This window comes from Ascaphus truei, chromosome 10, assembly GCF_040206685.1.
Source record: "Ascaphus truei isolate aAscTru1 chromosome 10, aAscTru1.hap1, whole genome shotgun sequence".
Taxonomy (NCBI): domain Eukaryota; kingdom Metazoa; phylum Chordata; class Amphibia; order Anura; family Ascaphidae; genus Ascaphus; species Ascaphus truei.
Genome location: NC_134492.1, coordinates 38,558,333 through 38,584,315, shown reverse-complemented (window position 1 = coordinate 38,584,315; position 25,983 = coordinate 38,558,333). Strand labels below are relative to the sequence as shown.

Sequence of the window (25,983 nt, the reverse complement as noted above, 5' to 3'; positions counted from 1 at the left end):
ACACCTCCTTTTTTGTTATGCTGATGGGGCAATAAATTAATTTTTCACTTTATTACAACCTGTTTTCCCTTTCATTTGTGCAGTGCTCTGCTTGATGCATTCTTGCATTTTTTCTGCTATATTGACCTTAAGAGAGCTTTGTATAAACAAATGCCCGTAAACCTCAATGAATTGAAGCAACGTTGTAAAGAAGAGTGAGCCTAAATTCCTCCACAACGATGTGAGAGACTGATAAAGTCATACAGAAAACGATTACTTCAAGTTATTGCTGCTAACGGGGGTTCTACAAGCTATTGAATCATAAGGTGTACTTAGTTTTTCACACATGGCTTCTCCATTTTGGCTTTATTTTTGTTAAATAAATCATGACACGGTGATGTTGTGTGATGTCACGCTGCTGTGGCAATGCGACACCATTTGACCCTGAAGGAGAAGGGCGGCACGAAGGAGAAGGTAAGAACTGTACAGAGGCCCCCTGCTCTCCCCCAGCAGACAGTGCGGAAGAGAGCGGGCCTCTGTATATGGAAGGGGGAGGGGGAAAAGCAAAATTTGCCACCTCCAAATTTCGCCACCCAAGCCTAATGAAAAATCTGCCACTGCTGAGAACCGATTTGATCCTTGGCTTTATTTTGTATCCAAGATAGCCTTATGTCTAACCCAAGTATATTTGAATTCACTTACTGTATTAGCCCCTCCCACGTCTGTTGAGAGGCAATGCCATGAATCTACTGCCCCTTCCATAAAAAAAGTACTTCCTCATATTTTCCCTTAGCCTGCCATCCCCCAGCTTCAGAGAATTATCTCTTGTTCTAGCACGCCTCTTCTTTGGAATATGTTTTCCTCCTGTACTTTGTTGAATCCCTTTATGTGTTTTAAAGTTTCTATCAAATTCCCCCTCTCGCTTCAATCTAAGGTGTCACCATGTGGCCCACGCCCGCTCAGCAGAGTTGCATACAGACCATAATAGTCAGGCAGACAGGCAAGCAAACACCGGAACCCTGCAGAGTGTGAGCAGGTGAGTCCGTCCAGAGGGAGAAGGGATGAGGAGAGGGAGAGAGGGGATGAGGAGAGGGAGAGAGGGGATGAGGAGAGGGAGAGAGGGGATGAGGAGAGGGAGACAGAGAGAGGGAGAGGGAAGGAGGGAGGGAGAGGGTGAGGGAGGGGCTGAGAGAAAGGGAAGGAGGAAGAGGGAAGGAGGGAGAGGGAAGGATGGAGAGGGAAGGAGGGAGAGGGAAGGAGAGGGAGGGAGAGGGAAAGAGGGAGAAAACCAAAAAAATAAACACAGATTTTACACAAAAATAAAACACTAGAAACCGGAATCCCAAATAAAAGTTACATTCCCTTAGTAGCTCCCTTTGTTTACGTCTCCGGTAACAAATGGTTTAAATTAAGAGCAGGAAGGTGTAAACCATTTTTGTGTAAGTTTTAGTGACAGAGATGCCCCGGATCGTGAAAAGGTATTTGTTGGCCATCAATAGTTAATTAAAGGTTGTTTGAGCTCCCCTTCCAGTTTATAGCGAGGAAGACTTGACAGTTACCATTTCAGAGTTTCACACACAAAAAATTAATGCAGATTTGCAGTCCTGGACAGAACTGATTTTTGTGCTTGTAATGAAAACGTATACCGAGACAATTTGCTAATTCTTTGCACATGGGCTTTTAAAGACCTTCTTAAGTTTCATTTTTTACAAGAGGGATGCTATTTTGATCATACATTTAATGGTGAAGACATTTAAGATATAAAAAGCTTAAATAACAACAACAACAACAGCTCTGAATCCTTATGCTGTCTGATGAGCTCACGCTGCAAATTGGAAACAAACATGCTGGGAAACAAACATGCGTTTTGGAAAAGATAGCGAAAATTGGGGAATTAGATTCTCATGGAACAACAAAGATATTTCCCATTGTCACAGAATATTTAAAACTACACAAACAGAGCAATCTGCCTTGTCAAAAAACGAATTCCAGTGTTCTTAGCTCACCTGACAGAGCCTTCAGGGACATTAGGTACGTAGAGAGTTACAGAGATTGGGGTCACGCACTGTGTTTTCATAGAAGCCATGGCACGGAGAGCCTCAGGTTCATTGCGTGGCGCTGAAACCTTCATGCATCCTAAATATGTTAGTTTGTTAAATAAAACACTGTCTTCTTCAAGAGGGTTGGATGAAAGGGTAGTGGGGTTTTGCACAGGGACTTCTGAAATACGAAAACACAGGAAAAGTGCCGCCCATTAAATAATGAAATAAAACAGCTTATGTGGATGCAAACAGTCTTAGTAAACACATGACTAAAAATGCACAATTATATGTAGTAAGCAACATGTTTTTTTTTTCCAACCAGAAGAAAACTACTGTAGCAAATATGATGAGATAATGGTATTGTATTTTCTCACAATACCAGTTTAATTGTTATTAGAATAGCTATCAGTTAAGTTAAAGTCTCCTGTGAGTTTTCTATTACGTTGATTAACTGGAAGATAACATTTCCACAAGTAGCGTAGTGTACACTATACTGCAGTGAGGCTTAGTAAAGAATAACAATTGCAATAATGTAAAAGCACTCTCCAATGCAGCAACTGCGCCTTTTTTTCAAAGTTTTCTTACAAAACGTTCTTAATAAGCGGAATTCCAAACAGCAGCACAAAATATAAAAATACATAGTGATTTAGTTACGGGTTTGTATCCGAAAAAGATTATTGTGAAGTTGCAGTGACTGGTCCTCGACTACGAAACACTCATTGGCTCCTTCTCAAAGTTACTGGCTTACTATTGTGTTTAAAAATGCTGCAGTTTGCCAGGAGAACATGAACACAGATGAATCTGGTCTTTAAAGGAAGTTAGTTAGCGCTACTGTATGGGAAATATATTCTTCTCCAGGATCAACACAGCTAATACACTACATAATAAAAATGTAAAAGAAATCTACCCTAATAAAATCGATCACTTTCACATTTTCTTTAACCTGTTGGGTTACCTGTACTAGTGGGGTCCAGGATTAAGGTCAGAGGGGCACACTTGCTACTATTGTCTGAGAGGACCCCAGCTGAAAGGAGAGTAGACATTTCAACTGCATTTCCACCACTAAGTAAGTCGTTACTCTGTGCCTTTTCAGAATCTTTTAGAATCTCTTCCATGGCCTTTTCCAATTGCTCATCTCCATTTGACATGATCTGTGCAATCATAAAAAAAAATATTTTTTTAAGACACATATATGACCTCATTTTATGTAAAAACTGTTCTACTATATTTGTATTTTTCTTAATTTTTGGTGACTAAAGGCTTATCAATTAAAATATCTTATTCAATATTGGATTATTTATGCTGATGAAATTCCAATAAAATGAAAGCGCCCATCCATATAAAATCGTTTTTATGGTTTCATTATGTAAGGTGAGTTACAAGCTTTGACATTTTAGAGCCCGATTGCAAAGGGCACTTTATCAAGGAAAGGAGAAGAAGGGGGGAAAAAAAGCTTACACCAACAACGAAAGCGTGTTCTTTACCGTACGTGCCGTGAAAATGTGAGATGTACTGACCACGGAGACAGATGTGAGATTCAATACGTACATTTAAGATCAATTAAGAGGGGGAGCAATATACATGGAAGGAGAAAAGATTCAGGCACACGGTCTTAAACATCAAAATGTATTGTGCCAAAGAATCCAACGTTTCCGCAATACACTATTGCCTTTTTCTCCTTGAAAAAGGCAATAGTGTATTGCCGAAATGTTGGATTCTTTGGCACAATAAATTTTGATGTTTAAGACCATGTGCCTGCATTCTTTCTCCTTACTGGTATACCTTGGGACCCCTGGATCTCCCTGGACCTAGCGCACCAGCAGTTAAGTAACCCCCCTTTTGCACCTTGTGTTTGAGTGCATGCACTCCTCTATACTACAGAAATATACATGGAACAGGTGAATACATTATCAGGGTTTTGATCCTATTACTAAAGCCATGAATGTTGACGGTTGCCAGGAATGATACGCGCAACAAAACAGGAAGATGAATGTGTCACCTTTTGCCAGCCTTTAAGTGTTCTAGAACGGCGCAAAATCATTGGCTTTCTATTGGCCATGGGAGCGCGTCCTGACCCCACTGCGATTTTGTGCCAGGGGTGGGGGCCACATATATTTTGTACAGGCTAGACCACAAAAACTGAGAGAACCCCATAGCAGCTGCGGGGGACCTCCGGTTCAATTAACATTTAACAAATAATAATAATTAATTTCGGTGGGGGATTGCTGCTTTAAGACATCTGTTTAACTACTTTTGTAAATTTGTCTCAGACACTCTCAAAATATTGTTTGCATCTGTGCATCTAGATGCACTTTTTAATACCTTCATACACTGCCCTGTAATCGTTGGTCCATAATAGGACTACAATTATAATATTGCTCTTCCTTCTACCTCCAGCCATACTCTTCTTTGATCTATCTCATTCACCTGTCCTTATCATGCACGGCCACCAACATTCAACAGTAAAGGCACTTTTCCCAGGTAAACATCACTTTTCATAAATACTGGTATGCTAAATTAATTTATGGGCAGGTCTTAACATTTAGAATGATGTATTATTTATAAAAATGTTTTACCAAGAAGTAATACATTGAGAGTTACCTCTCGTTTTCAAGTATGTCCTGGGCACAGAGTTATGATGACAGATACATGGCAACAAATACAAGGTTACATTAAATTAACTGGGTTATACATTATATATAAAGACATTGCATGAACAGTTAAAGATAATATATGTTATAGGCATATACAACAGCTAGAGACCAGATAAAAATGTGAGGCAGCTTTAGTTTCGAAAGAACTTTGACTGGTGGCGGCTTTGAGTCTCTGGAAGATTGTTCCAGTTGTGTGGTGCACAGTAAGAGAAGGCGGAGCGGCTGGATACTTTGTTGAACCTTGGTATGGTAGCAGTTCTCACTTACATGAAGGAAAATAAAAGTACACAAACTACATAATAAATAAAAATACCTTAAGCTGTGGTTTCTCTTCAGGCTTTAAACAACTGTCGACTTGTAGAGGAACCAAGACAAAGTCTTCACTGTTTAATGTGGACGTAGAATCAGGCGGCTCACTGATCTTCTGTAATGAAGGCTTGTCATCCATTGTTGCTCTGCTGTACCCGCTTGACGCATTAACTCTTTAGCTGCTGGGAAGCAATAACAAAAAGTCAGATCAAGTGTCCTTTTTTCACTTTCATAAAGAAAAAAAAAACTCACCAAACCTGTTATTTTTAATATTGTTCGGAAGTGGGATGTTCCCTGCAACTCAACCGCACTAATTACAGCCCTCTGTACCCAAGATACTGAAACTTTAATTTGCCACCTTATTTGCTGCAGACCTCAGTGGCCATATTGTTTCTCCTAGACAAGTATTCGTTTTCAAGGGACTTAAGTCTTATTACCATATTAACATGTTTACTAAGCAGTGCTATGCTATAAGACACCTTTCAGCACTGGTAGACATCACATGGTCCATTTACTTGAATGACCCATGAGGTATCTTTCAGTGCCGGAAGAGTTCTTATGGCATAGCATTGCTTAGTAAACATCAGCCTTAATATCTTGAAAACCAGGGATCTCTGGGGTTGTAAGTTGTGTGGCTCAAGTCTATGAGAACCCCTCACGAAGTGACCTTAGGGTTCTTGGGACCTTGAGCAAGACAGTCATTGCGGACCCCTTAGAGGTTTGGAGCGACAATGAAAGTATCATAATGCATTCAGTGTAATTAATATTTATTACAACTGGAGTGAAGAATATTATAATTTACATAATACAGTCGGTCTTCACTTATCCGCCGTAATGCGTTCTGCAAACCACCGTCGGATTACGAGTCCATGTTAATCCGTGGCTGTGAGCGTCGGATAATGCGTCCAGCGGACTGCATTACCCGGCGTCAGATAAGGCATTCGACGGAAAGCGGGCCATCTGATATCAAGGACCACCTGTACATGTAACATGATATTGTATCAACACTGCACTCTAAAAGTTACACAAGTCATAAACAACGAAAGGTAAAATGCTGGTACCTGCAAATGCAATGCTCTTACCAAGACAAAAAGGAGCGTTACATGAAGAGATCATAATAGGATATATGTAAATAGACAGTTAATTGATTAATTAAATTCAATGTTAGATCTATTGTAATGTAACTTTTCAAGCGAAGTCCTCAATCAGATCACTATAATGTAAATCTCTGCCAATTTTACGTTCAATTGAAATCAATGCTAATCCGACTAGACGTTCGTCACATAGAAGAGCGTAGATCATTTTGTATCATTTTCAACTTTGAAAATGGCCTCTCACCAGACGCAACTGTTACAGGTACAGCGAGAATAATGCTAAGTACTACACATAACTTGGGGTAAATATCTTGAATGTTATACTTATGAATAAAGTGAAAGGCTGTTAGCCCTGTGCCTTTTTTTTTAAGGTTGTTTATAGGCCTATAACCAAAAAAAAACCTCTTGATTTGAGTGAGCAACTTGGTAGAATATAGGTCTACGTCAAGATGTAAAGATACATCTTTGCATCCTTTTTCAAGATTATCATCCCCACATTTTAGCCAAAGATTTTAGTATGGGGTCATGGAGGATGGGTTTTATAGGAGATAACGCATTCTATGGTGACAAAACGCATCATATATCCATGTTTTCTCATATCAGTATATGCAAAATAATCCACTACTTACCTAGGTTATTTTGGAGATATAAGTGCACCCAGAAACACAAACCTAACCAAACAATTATTATAAAAAAGATTGTATTAGGTGGCAGTTAAAATCCATATTAAACTTCTTCCCCCAATAAAACATTTGCTACCTTTGGGGGCCTGGGCAATTGCCCGGTTTGCCCTTACCCAAAAGGCACTATTGCCCCTCAGTTCAGATGTTAAAAATAAAACATCAGCACGGATTTCTTCAAATCCATACATACTCTTTCCGCAATGGTTAATGTAAATAGCTTTTGATATTTGACAGATACCACGTCTCAGCTCGGGAATTCTCATATCCACATTGATCCTGCACCTCCAAGTAATTCTCTATTGGCCTTCAAATACAGAGAGTGAGTAGAGGCAGTGGCGGAGCTGGTGGGTGATCCTGGACCGCTGATACATCTAGATGCAGACACGTGGTGCGGAAGGACTTTGGAATTCTCCCTGAACGTTGCACACACACACACACACAACAGAGGACATGGTAGCCTGAGACGTTTACGACTTCACAATTACAGTACTTACATCTGACTCTTGCAAGTGTAATTTTAAGTGTTTCACCCTTATTATATTAAAATACTGCTCTATGGAGTTTGAACTTTCTCTGTTTGTATACATCTTTATACGTAATCTTAGAACAATAAAGCTTTTAGGGCCACTTGTGCTACATAAAAGGTACAGCATGCTGGAAGAAGGCACTGCTTAGGTCCTGAAAGCTTGCAGAATAAACAAGAAATTACTGCAAACAAGGAAATAAACACCTTCAGCAATATCTCACCGCAATTTATTAAATCCTCCTTGCAGAGACAATAGACAGCCACAACGTTTCAGGGGTTCAAACCCACCCTTCGACAGGGTAGCGGCGAGATATCACTGAAGTAGTTAAATCCCTTGTTTACAGGCGCTTTTTGTTTATTCTGCATGCGATGTGGCAACCACAACTGACTAGCACAGGGAACCAGAAGGACATCACGAACTTGGATTGTCCTGCAAGTGTGCCTATGTAACCTTCCTTTCTTTGTTCCCCTATAGTGCCCAACCACACATTAAATGAGTTATGGTGGGTAGTGAGAAAATCCCTCCACCGTACAATGCCCAGCAAATAAAAATATCACTTATGAACACATTCACATGTCTAAGACAGGTCTGCAACCCGGCTTTTCCCAGTTATCTCTTAGCATACAGTGCTTCCACTGTAGCCAGGGATGCTGGGAAATGACATGCAAATGAGCACACAGCGTCACCTTTTCCTATAGGTCTGAAAGCTATCAATTTTAAGAATCAGTTACCAATAAATGTCACCATGCTCGTATGACTTTTCATATACCGTATTTCCTCAATTCTAAGACGCCATCGATTGTAAGATGCACCATTGATTTAATAACAATTTTCTTGAAAAAAGGAAACACTACTTTTAAATATACAGAAAAAAAAATGTTTTTACTTACTTACAATGTGGCATTGTTGTGAAGTCTTTTTGATGACATTTTAAGTGACAATTAGGGATCCCTTCTATGCACATTCACAGGCAATGACAACTTAAATGAAGGCACCTTCAGTCTGTCATAGGGCAACAGCAACCTCCTGCTCAGCACTACAGGCGTCGCGCTAGGGTCGGCAGCATCGCGTTCTAGGAACGTCATCCCGCAACGTAGGAGATCACGTGATCCTCAGTTAACTCACTTGTGTGCCTATATTGGTACATGAACCATACCCGTTTTTCAATGACATCGATTGTAAGATGCATCCAGATTTCAGAAATGGTAAAATGTGAAAAAAAAGTGCGTCTTAGAATTGAGGAAATACGGTATTTACAACTTTTACACGAATCAACCATATACATCAGGTGAGTCAAAGGAGCAGCAAATTGGTTATATAAAACAGAGTAGGCCATGATGAATGGGAATTCACTAAAAACAACTTTATGAGGTGAAAGTAATAATTCTACACAAGTGCTATTCCATTCAGGAACTTCCTCAATGTACAATGCAGTGTAGCAACCTCCATGAATGTCCTGCTTTCATGTTAGTAAAGCTCCTTCAGAACTTTATTAAAGCGGTCTGCAACCAGAGTTGTATCTTTAGCCAATATGAGTTAATGACCGTAATTGGCTAAATAAGTGTCTAATGTGTAATTTGTGCTCATTATTTGTGATATTACCATTTTTATGATTTTCATTTTGCACCAAAACTATTTCTTCTCAGATCTTTTTTGTATGAAATGCAACCACCTAATTATCCTCTAATCTAGACTGGCAGGATCAGACTGGGCTAGCATAGAACATATAGGTAAATAATAAAGCAAAAGTAGCAGCAGCAACAAATGAGCAAGCCTAAAACAGTCCTCTTCTCTTGCAGCAAGAGAAAGATGTATTGAAATCACCAAACAACAGAGACATCTCTGTATCAGACCCTGCCGTTACCTCCTCCATTATAGAAGGGGATAGCCCTGCTCTTTCCAGCCCTCTCCTAGGCTTTAAACTGGACATGCCATTATTTTCAGTGGTGTTAAGGTATTTGGATTCCATTGTTTGTACAGTAAGATATATTGGATAAATGAAAACACATGACACTACTGTATATTGTCCAGATTTGATTTAATTTCCACAAAGACAGAAGTACTGAGCAATAGCAAATACATAGAACACAGCTTCGGTAGTGCTTTGAAAGAAGTAATTTCTGATATCTCAATATATTTCAGCTTTACACATTATTATTCATGTTACCTAAAACTCAAGAAAGAAACAGATTTAATCAGAGTATTCAATTAGGTGCACAATCTTTACTAGAATTAATTGGGAGGGGGGGTGTCATTATTATATTTTTTAATTACCGCTATTTTCTGTTTCATCTGTATCATATAATACACGTTTGTAGTTATACAGGGACAACAAAATTGCCTTTAAATAATACGGCTCCACAAAAATAATTTTCAAGACAGATGTAAAATATAATGTGCAACCATAGTTTACAACAGAGGTGCGCAAACATTTTTGTCTGCGTCTCCCCTTTACCTTTTCTCCGACGTCATCTGACATCACAGCGTCATGTGATGTCTCGTTGCCATGGCGACACGTCGCCAGAAGCCGGCGGAGACAAGGTAATGGATATACAGAGGCCTCGCGCGTACCCCCGGCATTTCATTTAAATGTTGTGGGGGGAAATGCAGGGTCTCTATAAGCGCCGCTGCCACCCCAGATAATGTTGCACCCCCCAGTTTGCGCACACCTGGTTTACAACTTCCAATTACAATCTAGGAGCTGAAAGAACTGAGAATACTACAACACTGCTTCTCTTCCCTTCACCCCCCCCCCCCCCCCCAATGTACTCCTAAGGTTTAATATGTATAACAGTGTTCTCCATGCATTATTTAGCAATGAGGAGACTCCACTACACTCTGTACCATGCTGTCACACACAAGAAGCAGAATGCCTCCGCCTGCATAGCAAGGTGACCATCTAATGCAATGGGCCTACGCGTTGCTGATATGACCACACCCCCTAAATCATGGGACTATACCAGGCACAGCACACACAAACCCCAAGTGCTTTACCAATGCCACTGACGAAGCAGTGGCTGTGGGGTGATGTCCACTGGACTAATTTTTGTCCCATTTTTATACATGAAACAAAAATAAACAAAATCTATAAAGGTAATGAAATGTATGTATGGTATGCCCCCTTCCTGTCAGAGGTCAAGCAGAAAAGGGCAGAGAGAAAGCCTAGGCAACATGCTCCAAGACAAGCAAAAGTCAGAAGAAATACCAAGCCAATTCCCTTCATTTACAAGGTATGATTTAGCAGGACCAATGCAATTAAAAGTGCCGTTAGCTCTTTTTGCTTCCAAATGGGAGTGCACCTTGAACAGTCTGTGAGTAGTAGTAAAATTAAATCAACAATAAGCATGATATTAGCTGGGAGTATTTTTAAACTATTGTTTAGTTTCATGTTTGAAAGTTGATGACATAAGAAAGCACTGAATAACACGGAAGACAAACTCCTGTGTAGCAGGGAGACATCAGAAAGTAACTGCAACTAATAGACCAAACAGGTTAAGTATCTAATTTAAAGATGACGGTCCTCATACTTTGGCTACACACGACACAAATAGGACTAAATGACAGAAATACAGAAACTCTTCCTCTATAATGGAAGGCAACCAATATCATAGGAAAGGGGTTTATATTCTTCTTTTTTTTTTTTTTTCATGAGAGGTTTAAATCAGAAATAGTACGCATATTTTTTTTAATACCATTTTCCATAAAGGAGCCTAGGGTGCATTTCAGTTATTTTGTAGAAAATAAAAGGAATTAAGGGGGAGAGAAAAAAAGACATTGTTATTAATTCATTTTTTATGTGGCTCACTCTTGGAATACAATACTTTATAAATTCTTCTGAGCATGAAATATCTACAATACAGAAAGTTAATAGTCTACTAAACAGGCATATCACTGTTTGGTGCTACACTTTGCAATTACAGGTTGGCTTGATCGGTATGCTACGCTAAATGCCGCACAACTTATGTATGTCAGCAACTGTTACTGAAGTTTAATCAGTGGTGGCCATCCTGAGATTCTATGTCCTAAAATAATAGGTGACTCTAGGTGTTTATTTAGCCTATTTTGCCTTGATTAATTTGAGGAAAACTTCATTTGTGCTACACACCCTGAGCCCAGGGGAAAAATAATAAGTGCAATATAAGCGCTAGTGTATACAGAATAATACAGTGTTATAAACAATACATATATTGGAACAAAACCTGTGATACAGTTAGTGAAGGTAGTCCTTGAGCTGCCTGGGAGGTAAATCCGGTATCTTCCAACCGGATGAGAAGATTCGTGTGGAGTGGCCTCCTATGGCGCTTAGGATGTGGAATGGAATAGAGTCTTCTGTGGTGTTTTGTTCAAACAGGGAATACCTCAGAGAAGGTGACAAGAAGCAAACAAAAACACCGCAATAGTGTATTACCTTGGGGCATGAATGACCATATGGGGCAAGATATACAGAGCATTTATTGATTAAAACAATTGTAACCTCAATTGACATAAAACATGTATATAACTAATAAACAGTTGACTTTTCTCCTGCTAGAACAAGGAAATCGTTCTCCTGCTAGTTTAAGAATTGTGCTTCCAAGCGCTTGTGCTTTAAGAAGCTACTTTGCTCCGCCGTTGAGTAAAATTGAAATCCTACTCACCATCCATGAGTAGGACATGTACAGTGGTTCGGGGTCTTTTTGCAGGGGTAGCCGCTTGCCATGGGGTGCAGGACGTCCTTTCGATGCGGGGGGAAGTGTTGCGGTCCTCGTGGTTTGCTGCCGACAGAGTAGTTTCACCGTCTCCTCCCGCTGACGTCACCGTCTGGTTTGCACAGCTACGGTGTCCCTGGAAGACCAAGAATCCTCCTACGCGTTTCGAAACTCCTCAATATTGGGTTTCTTCGTCAGGGATGTCTGATACATGGGATTATGCTTCCTTTTAAACCCTTAGTGATTCAGTTGTAATGGTAAATTTAATGGGAACGCCCAAATCAAGTCCAAATAAAGTCTTAATGAGTGTCCTGTATTACTTAGCCATGTAGGACAGAAATAAAGCAATAAAGCAATAATAGATGGTAATACAAGGTTTTGCACTAACAGTTGTTTGCTTAACATGTTTACACATAGTTGGATAAGTGCATATATAGGATGTGTATACAGAAGGGGGTATGCATGTAGACAGGATTCGTTGCATATTATCATAATTAGTTGTAAAAGACCTAATTACACATAACGCATGTTTGTTCCATCTAAAACGTCAGATGTTCATTGTCTTAATAGCAATTTCACCATAATGGTAAATGTTAAACATATATGTCTAATAGTCCCTTCTAATGGGAAAATGTTGCAGAATGTATAATTTTAATTGATGGTGAATTATGTTAGTCAGTTTGGATGGAAACATACCATGCGTTAGTGTAAACATATAATATGCTGTATTCATTGATCCATTAACAACAGATATGCAACAAACTTTTTTACAAAATTACAGATAGAAATTACAGATCGAAATAACACAACTTTTTATTTTATCCATATTTATACTCATTGGTCTGAATTCTTATGTCAGACAAAGAATATATATTCCTTTACTTAGGATCTTGGTGTGTTATTCATGTACTTAAACATCAGAAAATTTAATAATTATAATATTGATTTATTCCATACCTTTAAATGTGCGTATGGGTTTGCTATTGAGCTACAGAACTTTAAATGGTCCTTTTGGAGAATTTGCTTAGGAGAGACACATTTCTTGGGGGTCAGTTATTAGTGATTTAAAATCTACAGTAACGTGAATTACGTGTTATAATTAATGTGATAATAGTGTTATTTACCAAACTAATTTATTATGACTTAAATAATTTATATTGTGATATATGATGAAAATAAAGTTATAATGTGATTATAAAGTGATCTATGTAAAGTAATATTATGAATATTTAGTGCATGAGTTGTGCTTATTTTGTGATGTTGTGCAGGCAATATCCTTGTCCACCGACAAACACAGCCATTATGATATTGCCTGCACAACATCACAAAATAAGCACAACTCATGCACTAAATATTCATAATATTACTTTACATAGATCACTTTATAATCACATTATAACTTTATTTTCATCATATATCACAATATAAATTATTTAAGTCATAATAAATTAGTTTGGTAAATAACACTATTATCACATTAATTATAACACGTAATTCACGTTACTGTAGATTTTAAATCACTAATAACTGACCCCCAAGAAATGTGTCTCTCCTAAGCAAATTCTCCAAAAGGACCATTTAAAGTTCTGTAGCTCAATAGCAAACCCATACGCACATTTAAAGGTATGGAATAAATCAATATTATAATTATTAAATTTTCTGATGTTTAAGTACATGAATAAAACACCAAGATCCTAAGTAAAGGAATATATATTCTTTGTCTGACATAAGAATTCAGACCAATGAGTATAAATATGGATAAAATAAAAAGTTGTGTTATTTCGATCTGTAATTTCTATCTGTAATTTTGTAAAAAAGTTTGTTGCATATCTGTTGTTAATGGATCAATGAATACAGCATATTATATGTTTACACTAACGCATGGTATGTTTCCATCCAAACTGACTAACATAATTCACCATCAATTAAAATTATACATTCTGCAACATTTTCCCATTAGAAGGGACTATTAGACATATATGTTTAACATTTACCATTATGGTGAAATTGCTATTAAGACAATGAACATCTGACGTTTTAGATGGAACAAACATGCGTTATGTGTAATTAGGTCTTTTACAACTAATTATGATAATATGCAACGAATCCTGTCTACATGCATACCCCCTTCTGTATACACATCCTATATATGCACTTATCCAACTATGTGTAAACATGTTAAGCAAACAACTGTTAGTGCAAAACCTTGTATTACCATCTATTATTGCTTTATTGCTTTATTTCTGTCCTACATGGCTAAGTAATACAGGACACTCATTAAGACTTTATTTGGACTTGATTTGGGCGTTCCCATTAAATTTACCATTACAACTGAATCACTAAGGGTTTAAAAGGAAGCATAATCCCATGTATCAGACATCCCTGACGAAGAAACCCAATATTGAGGAGTTTCGAAACCCGTAGGAGGATTCTTGGTCTTCCAGGGACACCGTAGCTGTGCAAACCAGACGGTGACGTCAGCGGGAGGAGACGGTGAAACTACTCTGTCGGCAGCAAACCACGAGGACCGCAACACTTCCCCCCGCATCGAAAGGACGTCCTGCACCCCATGGCAAGCGGCTACCCCTGCAAAAAGACCCCGAACCACTGTACATGTCCTACTCATGGATGGTGAGTAGGATTTCAATTTTACTTAACGGCGGAGCAAAGTAGCTTCTTAAAGCACAAGCGCTTGGAAGCACAATTCTTAAACTAGCAGGAGAACGATTTCCTTGTTCTAGCAGGAGAAAAGTCAACTGTTTATTAGTTTATGTCAATTGAGGTTACAATTGTTTTAATCAATAAATGCTCTGTATATCTTGCCCCATATGGTCATTCATGCCCCAAGGTAATACACTATTGCGGTGTTTTTGTTTGCTTCTTGTCACCTTCTCTGAGGTATTCCCTGTTTGAACAAAACACCACAGAAGACTCTATTCCATTCCACATCCTAAGCGCCATAGGAGGCCACTCCACACACCCTGAGCCCAACCCTACCTCCCTATCACCCTTCCTTTTTAATTATATTGTGTGTTTATAACTATTACTTTGTATGTAGATTTTATTTTAGCAAGATATCTATTAAATGTTAAGTTTTAACCGCCCAGGAGTGCATTTGACAAATGAGCTACTAGTTGGAGAGTTGAGGTATCAATATACTTCTACTCTCTAATTTTTGCAAATCTACATTTTTAACAATCATGCATGACTTCAAACCTTCGTCATCTGGGTGTTCATAAAACAGAGGAACCATTGTCCTGCACTTGACCCAAATGTCAGCAAGATGTACTCAAATTTGTTCTGTCTTCGAGACAAGACCCCCTCTAACCTCCCCTCTGGGGATACTACAGCTGCTCCCCATACCTACACGTCCTTGGGGTCTCTATGAACTTCATTGTTGAGTTGCCCCCTTCCAGAGGATGCAGTACTATCCTGGTTGTGATAGACTGCCTCACCAAAATGAGTTATTTTGTCGCCACCCACAGTCTCCCCCCAGGGGACAAGACTACCAAGCTGGAAATACAAAAAAAAATTCGCCTTTACGGGGTCCCCAACGAGGTCATATCTGAAAGGGAAGTACAATTTACATCAAGATTCTGGAGATTTTTTTGTGCTACACTAGGACTTAACCTGAATCTGTACTCTGCCTAACACACCGAGTCTAACGGCCAAACCAAGAGAACCAACTAGACTCTGGATCAGTATTTGTTGCTGCATCAGAAGGACTGGACCGAATTATTGCCCATAGCGGAGTTCGTGTACAATAACGTGCAACACAGCTTCATCCAACTAAGTCAGTTTTTCCCCAACTATGGTTTTCACCCCACGTTATTCCCAACCTTCCGTTTTTCTCCCCCATACCCGCGGTCTCAGAGAGACTTTCTGCTTTACATAAAATCCAGGAAACTGCAAAACAGAATCTTCAGGAGGCTCAACAGCAATACGAGAAGACACCTGATCGCTGCCTGAGACCAATCACTGCATTCCACATTGGAGACGAGGTCTGGCTCTCCACAAAACATCTGTGGTTAAAGACCCCTACCAAGCTGGGCCAAAAGTTAATTGGCCCTTTTAAAATGTCTTACAGGAGAATGCAGGAAATAAATCCCACAACCAGTGCTCAAGAGCTAATAGATGTAAAGAATATCCATCTCAGAAAATGAAAGGTCTCTGACCTAAATGAAGCACACAGGTAGGGAACGTGGTAAAACTTGATCCCAAAGGCGAAGCAGACTATTAAGCAGGTTAGGGGGAGGGGTGATGAATCGGGTGTAGAGGGGAATCGCCGACCGTCCTGCCTGAGAACAACCAGGCCAACTCCTGACACAGCCCTCAACCCACTACCCCCACAGAGTACCTGCTGTCACGCTGGGACCACCATACTGGCTTGAATGAGTTCCCCGCTGAGTCATGCGTCCCCGATCCTGGTGAATAAGCGTGCTGCCAGTTGAACAAATCAAGAAGAAATCCTAAGGCAAAAAGCGGTGCACTGCAGACAAAATATGTAGCCAAACGCAGCTTCTTGAAAAACGGCTTATTTAATGACAAAACGAACAAACATTCACATAGTCAGATCCACTCTGACGTGTTTTGTCAAAGAGTGAGCACCACTTTTTGCCTTTGGATTTCTTTTAAAATGTCTGCCCAGATAAACCCCAAGTCCATCAAGGTACCCCTCATTCCACGCTTCCTTGTTGAAGACCTTCAGGGAGAAACTGCTTCCTGGGCGCATCCTTTCTACTCCTGACCCCATCCAGATGGATGACTAGGAAGAGTCCATAATAGAAGAGATTTTAGACTCCAGATTCTATAGAAGACTCCAATACCTGGTCCAGTAGTGGGCTATGTTAAAGAGAAGAGGTCCTGGTTACCGGAGGATTATGTCCATGCTGGTCAGGGCGTTCCACAGGACATATCCCAGAAAACCATGAAGGGGATCGTCTGGAAGGCATTCCTTGAGAGGAGGGAGTGATGCCAGGAGTGTCCCTAATGGGTCTTGAAGCCTGGTACCTCTCGCTCCAAGCCTGGAGTTGTGCCACCAGTACAGGCCTGCTAGTCTGTCCCAGCCAATGGACTCTAGCCCCGAAGTCACTCCCCATAACACCTACATGCGTCTATGTGAAAAAACTATGCATTCAATTGCTTTAAACAATCTCATTCTAACAATTGCACTGTCTCCCTCTTGCCTCTAAACTTCTGGAACAAATGGTTTCTTTACGTATACTTCACTTTCTCATCTCCCATAACCTACTTGACCCTCACCAATCGGGCCTCTGCACAGCATACTGAACAAGGTAGCTAACAACCTTCATATTGCCAAATCTTAAAACAAAAAAACTCAATTTTGATTCTTATCGACCTGTCCTCACCTTGATGTTCACCACCCGCTTCTCCTACACATTCTTCATTCTCTAGGCATCAGAGGCACTATCCTCTACTGGTACTCCTGCTACATCTCTTCAACCTCTATGGAATGACGCTCTGTAGGTGTACAGCAAGGCTCAGTTTTAGAAAGCGACTTTTCCCAAACAGTTCCTGGTTCCCAAGGCCTGCAGGGACCTACACCCAGAAAGAGAATTGCCACGAGGGCGAACAAGCTTCTGGACGCAGCCCTGTTATACAAGGAACCGGCGTTCAACCCTGCTGAGGAAGCCAAGCTGTGACGTTCTAGAATTAGCTGGAGATCATGAGAGGGATTCCACGGCACTTCAAAGCTAAGAACTCTCTCTTTTGTGTATTTGACAGTTGTACAGTAGTGTTAAACTGGAAGTAGGCTAGCTACCCAGGTGGATAGCTAGGGGCATGCTTGTTAATTCGTCTCTCAAAAGGGAATAGGTTTTTGTTTTATGATTTGGTTTGCCTTAAAGGGACAATGTGCCTATTTGTTGTAATGTGGAGAATAAACCACTCAAGGTTAAAGCTTAACACATTGTTTGGACTCTTACTGACCCTACCGTGAAGCCATCCTGCCACAACGTGTATCTGCTTCTGACCTCCTGAAATCTCTCTGCTGGCTTCGTATTACCTTCCACATAAAACTACTAAATTATCCTCCTTTCTTTTAAGGCTCTACCTCCTCTGCACCTCCATATAACTCAACTCCGATAGCTCGTTATACCCCTACTCACTGCTTATGCTCAACCCAAGATTGTCTCATCTTTGCACCTTCTACTTCTACAGCCCTCTCTCGTCTCAAATCCTTTCCCCTCTCCCGACCTATGGAACGCTCTCCCACTCCATATTTCTCAAGCGCCTTCACTTTCCACATTCAAAGCTGAAAATCCACCGCATAAAAGAAGCATAGTATTACATTTGCTATGCGTCTGCTATTAACTCCAGATTCCCTTGATCTCCCAGACTGCATGTATACTCCTGCTGTGTCTGTAAACCTCCCAACATATCACTTTGATTGTAAGCTCTTCGGGGCAGGTTCTCCCTTTGCCTTATGTGGTCACTTACTTATTGCGCTTATTGTTTGTGCTTTTTTTTAGCTTGTATTGCAATTTAGTAAAGTACAATGTTCATGCTATGTAAATTAAACTCTAAATACAAATCACATACTATTAAGAAGAATCAACATGAAAACACGATACTAGTTCTTATCTTTTTAGAAATGGATATTTCCAGGAGGTTTCTTTCTTTTAGCTGCATTTAACAGAATCCCTGCGACACAGGTTCTGTGTTTGCACACGTTTCATCAGATAATGTGGCTATATAAACAAAAAATGGGATTTGATTCTACTTGGTTCAAGTGACAAACCTCTCCTAGCAAACATTTTCTGTGCAAACAACCCTTCAACATGTACATCGGCTCTCGCTGGCAGCATAACCATATGGGGAAGAAAAATACAATCCCTTTCCATGCCACGGTTGGCCAGAGCCAGCAAAGCAGCGTTATCCACAAGTCAAATATTTGCTTTTACACTTTTGCCAGCAACAAAAGCAATAATAATTCAAACTGCAACCAGGAGAAAAAGGAAGCGCCCCTAGATATGAAAAACCCTGTGCTTCAAAACAGAAAGAAGTAGCCACATAACAGCAGCATGGCAGGAAACAGGACATTAATGTGCTTTTCTTTTCGGTCTCTTTAAAAGCAGCAGTCCAAGATGCCGTCCCCGCCCCCCTTTAATATGTGCATCAATACAATGATAAGTAATTAGCCAAGTTGACGATTGATCGGCGAAGATTCGGCTTGGGGTTCACTAAATGGCTGTCAGTGCAGCAGAAGAGGACCAAAGATGCAAAGCTCAGTGGGGAACATCATGTGACCAGGCAGTCACTAGATACAATTGGTGCACTGCTAGAGAGAGCAGGGCTAAAAAAAAGGGGTGTGCCAGAGCCTGTTTCAGAAGAGAAAGGGGATGTGACTTTGTAAATGGTTGCTATAGAAACAGAAAATGCTTGTTACATTTTAATATAGGGTATGCTTAACAGCATTAAAACTATACAATTTAGATCCAACAGCGTATCCCAAAAGAGCATAGTAAATTTCACAGAATCCACCATGTTATGGACTCCTGAATAACTCAGTCAAAAATGCAGCAGCCATCCCAACGTTGCAATACTCAAGGGAAAAATGGAAGGCGTCCCACAAAACATTTACAATAATTGCAGACATCCCCAAATTAATTAAGATAGTTATAGTATTGTTAACATCTATGGGTGTCAAACACCAGAGGTGCTGAATTTTTTGTACTGTCTGCTGAGAATTTTTTCTTTTTCCATTCTACCTCCATCCCCTCTTTCATTTGTTTTCTGAACTCCTTCCCATATTATGAAACTTAAAAGAACAATTTGAGGTTTTCAAAGTGAAGCATGTTTGATCAAGATCTATTAACAAAGTTTTGCTGACTAATGAAGTGGAATTGCACATTTCGTGTTTTAATATGTTTTTTTCGTTTTGCCTCTAAGTAAAGCCTTAAAGGCCATTCGAATGTAACAGCTTCCCTACAAAAGGATAAGGCCGAGTCCATGCTCCCTGCTGGCTCGCTGAGGCGCGCTGAGGCTCAGGGAAAGCGAGTGCTTTCCCTGGCCTTGCGGTTGCTTACCGCACGCGCCGTCAGCGGGCCTTCAGGGGGCGGGCCGGGGGCAGGCCAGTGACGTCACGGAGCTGGTTCGCCCTCATTGGGCGAACCGCTCACGTGACCGGCCTGTCTTGCCGGCAAGCGGGGGAATTTTAAATTCCCCTAAGACCTGCGCTTCCGCAAGCGCGCAGAAGCGCAGGTGAGCCCCTACTAAAGCCGCTCTAATTGCGAGTGTAGGGGCTCAGTGCTAAGCGGGAGCGCGCATCAGCACGCTTCCGCAAGCAAGCAGCAAACATGGCCGAGGCCTAAGACAGCTAAACAACATTTTTGAATAGTACTCAAAGTGTAAAGACCTAATATTATGCACACAGAAAGCAAAACTGGTAAACATAATTGAGCTGCTTCATCATGCCGACACTCCGTTCTTCCGCCAAGAGAACAGTACATTACTGAGGACAGAAATTGTGTGTGGAAGATGAGGAAGTTAGCTTTTATGTCAGATTCATATGGTAGCAAACTAAAACATACGGCACTTACTCTTTCACTTAAACAGATAGTGTCACAGAAATAACACATTTATTATTGGTGGAACATCCAAGTCACACTCCTTCTACAAGTAATTGCTGGGAGAGGGAGTGAGGCAGAGAACTCATGCACTCTGCCCGCCCCTGCTCAACATGAGACGAGAGTCAGTGCGAGAGCTAGTGTGAGTCAGCACGAGAGCGAGCGTCAGCGTAAATGTGGGTCAACATACAGCGTCGGGAGAGGAGGAATTTTTAAGCAGGAGCACGGGGGAAGAAAGACTGCGTGAACCCCTCCCCCCACCCTCAACAAAAAACTTTGTCTCCTATAAAGTTACCATTTTTGTCCACCGCTGTAAAAAAAAAAAAATACTTTAATGGATCAAATGGGTCTTATTCGATATGCTGTAGTACTTCTTCGCGGAATTCATGGAATAGCATCCAAACAGAGGTGGTAGAGACTAATACAGTAAGGGAATTCAAGCGTGTTTGGGATAGACATAAGGCTACTTGGATACAAAATAAAGCCAAGGATCAATGTATTACAGCAGACTAGCAAGTGGTTCTTATCTGCCTTTAAATTCTGTTTCTTTAAGTTTCATTGATATGAATGGGACAGGGAAGCAATTTCAAACCATATTGAATTAGGGCCATGATGTGGCAAAATGTCGTTCACAATGGATCCAGAGCTTCTTTTCCAGAGAAAGCATCTCTTTCTTGAATCTATAGCCAATTTTGTTTTTATAGTTACAGTTATTCAATCTTATATTAAGAAACAGGAATTGCAAGTTACAAAGGTAATCTTAGAACACCGAAAGAGACGGTTGCATGAATACAAATTTATGCAACTGTTCGGACCACTTAGCGATGGCCTAAACCGAGACCATGGTTTCATGAGTCACTACTGACACAAGAGAACTCTCTTCCCGTGAGTGCTAAAAGCCATGTTTCTACATACTGCGCTATATGAATGCACACACAGCTGTCTCTTACACCTACTAATACACTATGATTCTATCCCTATATACCAATAGGGACCACATAGTATCTACACACACTAATAGAAATGCAACACCCTCTTACATTTCTACACCTACCATTGGTATACTCTCCCACTCCACACACACCTTGTGTAAAGCGCTGTATATATTATGTGCCTCATGTCCTTCAATCACTAGAAAACCGTTATAGAAACTAATGCTTTGAGAAACACCTCTTCTCTTTTTATTATTGTGGGATAAATGGTTGCGACTACAGATACTACTAAAAACCAACCAGGACAGACTGTTACTAAACTCTGTTTATTAGAAATTCTTCATTACTTTCACACAGAGAGTTTAGGGCTCTGGAAAGAAGTAGTCATTTTTATAGTCAAGGATTGCATCAGGATCATTTTCAAGATGAAGAAACGTTTCCACTTTCCCATTACACAACTTGAAATGTTGCTTTAAATAATATCTAAATTGAATAGATCCTCTACTACTACTACATTATTTTCCCTTTGTGAACAAATACAAATAGCACATGTATTTGTTTTGGCTTTGGGCACTGACTGGGAAACAAATTGTCTAAGAAACACCCTTTTTGTCTACGGGTTTCTAATAGTAATTGTGGAAGGTACTATAGAGATATATTATTAGTCTTTTTATTGGTTTAAATGTTAACAATGAAATGCATGATCATATTGTAAAAGGAAAACAAAATTATTCTTTCATTTTCTATTTTAAAGAAATATTGATACAGCAGGGCCCCGCTTCTCGACGCTCCGCTGATACGGTGGCACCGAGAAGGGGGCCGCCATGTTGAATTTAAAATCGTGCGTGCGCAGAATGGACGGGTGCGCCCGGCGCACATGCGCAGACCGCCGGTTGCGCGCGCAGACCGCACATGCGCAGCACTGAAAATCGCCGGATCCGCTTTCCGGCAATTTTCACAATACGGCGGGCCTCTGTAACGGAACCAGCCGTATACCCAGGGCCCTGCTGTATGACAAATAATATCTATCTCCAATTTTAGAATTTTGTAAGAGCTCCTTTCCACGTGAGCCATCAGCCATGGACCCTCCAAACACTGGAGAGAGAATTGGAATGCTGGACGGCAGGAAAAGGATGGCCTCTGCAAAAATTATTTATAAACTCTGATTAAAGAAATGAACAAAAAGGTTTGCAAAAACAAATAAGAAAATACAAATCAATAAAAGTTGCACGTATTGCATGGCTAAGCACCCATTCCCATCCTGTCACCATTTGAAGCATCTCATGATTTGTGCTGCTAAAACACACACTCAACAAAATCAACTATAAAAGGCCTGATATAAAAAACAGTATACCATTATATGCAGCTTAAACACATTTTCAACAAGTTCCACTGAATCATAAAAACATTAAGCAAACACTGCATTTACCTTAAAGAATTCAGGCACCAACATGCACTCATCCCGTCAAGTGAATTTTTTATATATTTAACATTTTATAGGCCAAAAGGCTAACTGTGAAAATTAGTTTTCAGAATATCAAAACAGTGGCAAGTTTTAAGAGAGTCCCTGCAAAATATTTTTGACCTCAATATTTTCTCTACAATATAAATACTTAAATACTTCACAATTAAGTCAGTTATCAATGAAAAATGACAAAATTAAGACTATCTAGTCCAAAAATGTTTTTTTTCCTTTCTACAAGGTAGTACCAGTAACACTTTAAAAAAAAAAAAAAACCTCTGTTTTGATATTTACATAATAAAAACAATGAACAAAATCAGTGGAATACACTGGTTCGAAAAATCTACATGTCCAGAATGAATTAAAACGTTTGGGGACACAAATGAGAATTTTGCTTGTTTTTTTGATGTGCCAACAAGAAAATATCACAGCATTTGGAAAGATCACACATGTAGAGACAGCATCACTAGTACAGATGTTAATCACAGCTCTGCTTTCAGAAAATGTACCCCATAATATCTTGCGTAGCAATATGCTGTAAATCCATTGTCAGTACACTCTTAATGCGCCTGTCTGCTCAATGTGAATTTAACCAAATTGAAAATGTACAACTTTTCAAGTGACATGATGACTTTGAGTCAAGTATTTCATTGGTCATGGCTACTTGTTACGCCGGCGCTGCCCGCAGACCAGACCCGTCCCATCCCTTATACTGAGGTGGGGACGTATATGTGCATGCACCCGCAGCAGAAGGAGCGTGTCCGGAGTGTGGTGTTTTGGCGTTGCCAGACCAGGTGGTAATAGCTGAAGCAATACTTGCCGGTACCGGTAAAAGAAGAGACGTAGTCATTGCCGTTAGCCAAGGTCTGGGAGAGGAGCAATCCGGAGGGTCGGGGTCCAAGCTTAGGTCGAGGGGCGTGAGAATCAGCAAGGTCAAGTGGGAGCCGGGGTCCAGAGCCAGAGAGTGAAGTCCGCCAAGCCGGGTCGTAACCTGAACAAACGAAGACAAAAGAGACAGCCAGAATAGACACCGGCAAGGAGAGACTATGTCGAGCAAAGTGAAAGAGGTAAGGCAGGTACTAAATATTGTGGCTGAGGAACACGAGGAGCTGTCCTGGATTGGTTCCTATGATAGGCAGCCAGGTGGGGAGCTTTAGGGTTAAGTAGTAGCCCGTGTGAGAGTTGGGGGCGTGGTTTCACTGCTAGTGCAGTGAATAAATTATCTTCGCCCGGCGCACGCTCTGTAATGTCGGAAAGCGCGTGCCCGGGGCCAGAGGGAACCGCCAAAGTGCCGAGTGTCCGCGGGGCGGTGTTGGTCCGTCAGGGACGGCGGGAGCCGGTTGGGACAGACGAGGGGGCCGTCTCATGGCAGCGGGAGCATTCAGAGGTAAGATGGGGTCGCGCTGTGGGCGACGCAAGCCCCGAATCCTTACAGTACCCCCCCTTCAGGGTCGGCCTCAGGACGATCCTCCCATGGTTTGGACGGGAACTTTTTTCGGAAACGTTTGAGAAGCCCAGGTGTGTGAATGTCTTTAAGAAATACCCATGATCTTTCTTTGGGTCCAAAGCCCTTCCAATGGACCAAGAATTGAACCTTACCTCTCGAGAGGCGGGAATCCAGTATGGCTTGGACCTCGTACTCTTCGTTGCCCTGTATGATAACTTGGTCTGGTCTCAGAGTGTGGTCCGGAAAGAGAGAACTGGGAATAAACGGTTTAGAAGTGAAGTGTGAAAGACATTAGGAATTCTCATGCTTTGGGGTAAATGAAGGCGGAAGGCCACCGGGTTTACCTGCTCCATGATGGCAAATGGGCCCAGAAACCTAGGTGCCAATTTAGGGGAAGGGGTCTTGAGGTGGATGTTTTTGGTAGACAACCAAACCTTATCCCCTGGCTTGTAGTTGGGTGCAGGTCGGCGATGACGGTCAGCCTGGAGTTTTGAAGTCTGGGAGGCCTTTTGGAGTGCCGATTGAATTCTAGCCCAAGAGTCCTGTAAGAGAGAGATGTGTTCATCCACGGCCGGTACTCCAGAGGAGATATTGGAAATGGGCAGGCGAGCCGGGTGAAATCCGTAATTAATAAAGAAAGGCGTCTCACGAGTGGATTAATTCCTGGAGGAATTAAAGGCATACTCAGCCCAGGGGAGTAATTCCGACCAGTCATCCTGGGAGTCTGAGACGAAACCCCTCAAGTACTTCTCGAGAGATTGATTAACCCTCTCAGTCTGCCCATTGGATTGAGGGTGATATCCTGAGGAAAAGGAAGAAGAAATGCCCAGTCTTCTGGTGAAGGTCTTCCAGAATCTGGAAACAAATTGAGAGCCTCTGTCCGATACGATGGATGTTGTAATGCCATGGATCCGGAAAATCTCTCTGGAGAAAATATCGGCTAGGGCGGGTGAGGAGGGTAATCCTTTGAGAGGAACGAAATGTGCCATCTTGGAAAACCGATCCACCACTACTAGAATGGTGTTCATGCCATTCGACCTAGACAATTCGACAATAAAGTCCATGGATATGTGGGACCAGGGGCGCTCCGGGATGGGTAAAGGCAAAAGAAGACCATGGGGTCTCTGACAAGGAATCTTATTTCGTGCACATACCGGACAGGCCCGAGTAAATTCAAGGATGGACTTGGCCATATTGGGCCACCAGAAGGTGCGACGGATGAGGTCCAAAGTTTTTTTGTATCCCGGATGTCCTGCCGAACGGGAAGCGTGCCCCCAATCCAGAATCTCAGGAATAAACTTGGGCTCCACGTACAAGGTGTCCTTCGGTACCTTGAGATCCCTAGGAAGATGTTTTTGAGATTTGATGATCCTTTCAAGATTCTTGAATGCAGCGACCGCGAGAATCTTTTGCTTGGGAAGGATGGACTCGGTAGTTGTCTTCGGTCTCTCTTCAGAAGAATATTGTCTAGAGAGGGCATCCACCTTGACGTTCTTGGTGCCGGGAATGTAGGACAAGATAAAATTAAACCTGGAGAAAAATAACGACCAGCGGGCTTGGCGGGGGCCTAAGCGGCGC

At 41.1% G+C, this 25,983-nt stretch overlaps 1 protein-coding gene across 8 annotated transcripts in view; it reads right to left on the bottom strand.

The window, feature by feature from the left end:
* RABGAP1L (RAB GTPase activating protein 1 like) overlaps positions 1-25,983 on the bottom strand; it is a 318,905-nt gene that overhangs the window by 272,100 nt on the left and 20,822 nt on the right. For 6 of the 8 annotated variants that reach the window (XM_075616673.1, XM_075616669.1, XM_075616674.1 and 3 more), the window contains exons 2-4: positions 4,989-5,163; positions 2,977-3,172; positions 1,986-2,199 (exon numbers count right to left, since the gene is read on the bottom strand). In XM_075616673.1, coding sequence (XP_075472788.1) covers positions 1,986-2,199; positions 2,977-3,172; positions 4,989-5,123 — 545 coding nt within the window. In that variant the 5' untranslated portion in view covers positions 5,124-5,163. Of the gene's footprint in view, positions 1-1,985; positions 2,200-2,976; positions 3,173-4,988; positions 5,167-25,983 lie in introns of all 8 variants that reach the window. The other 2 variants (XM_075616671.1, XM_075616670.1) reach the window with 1 other exon arrangement.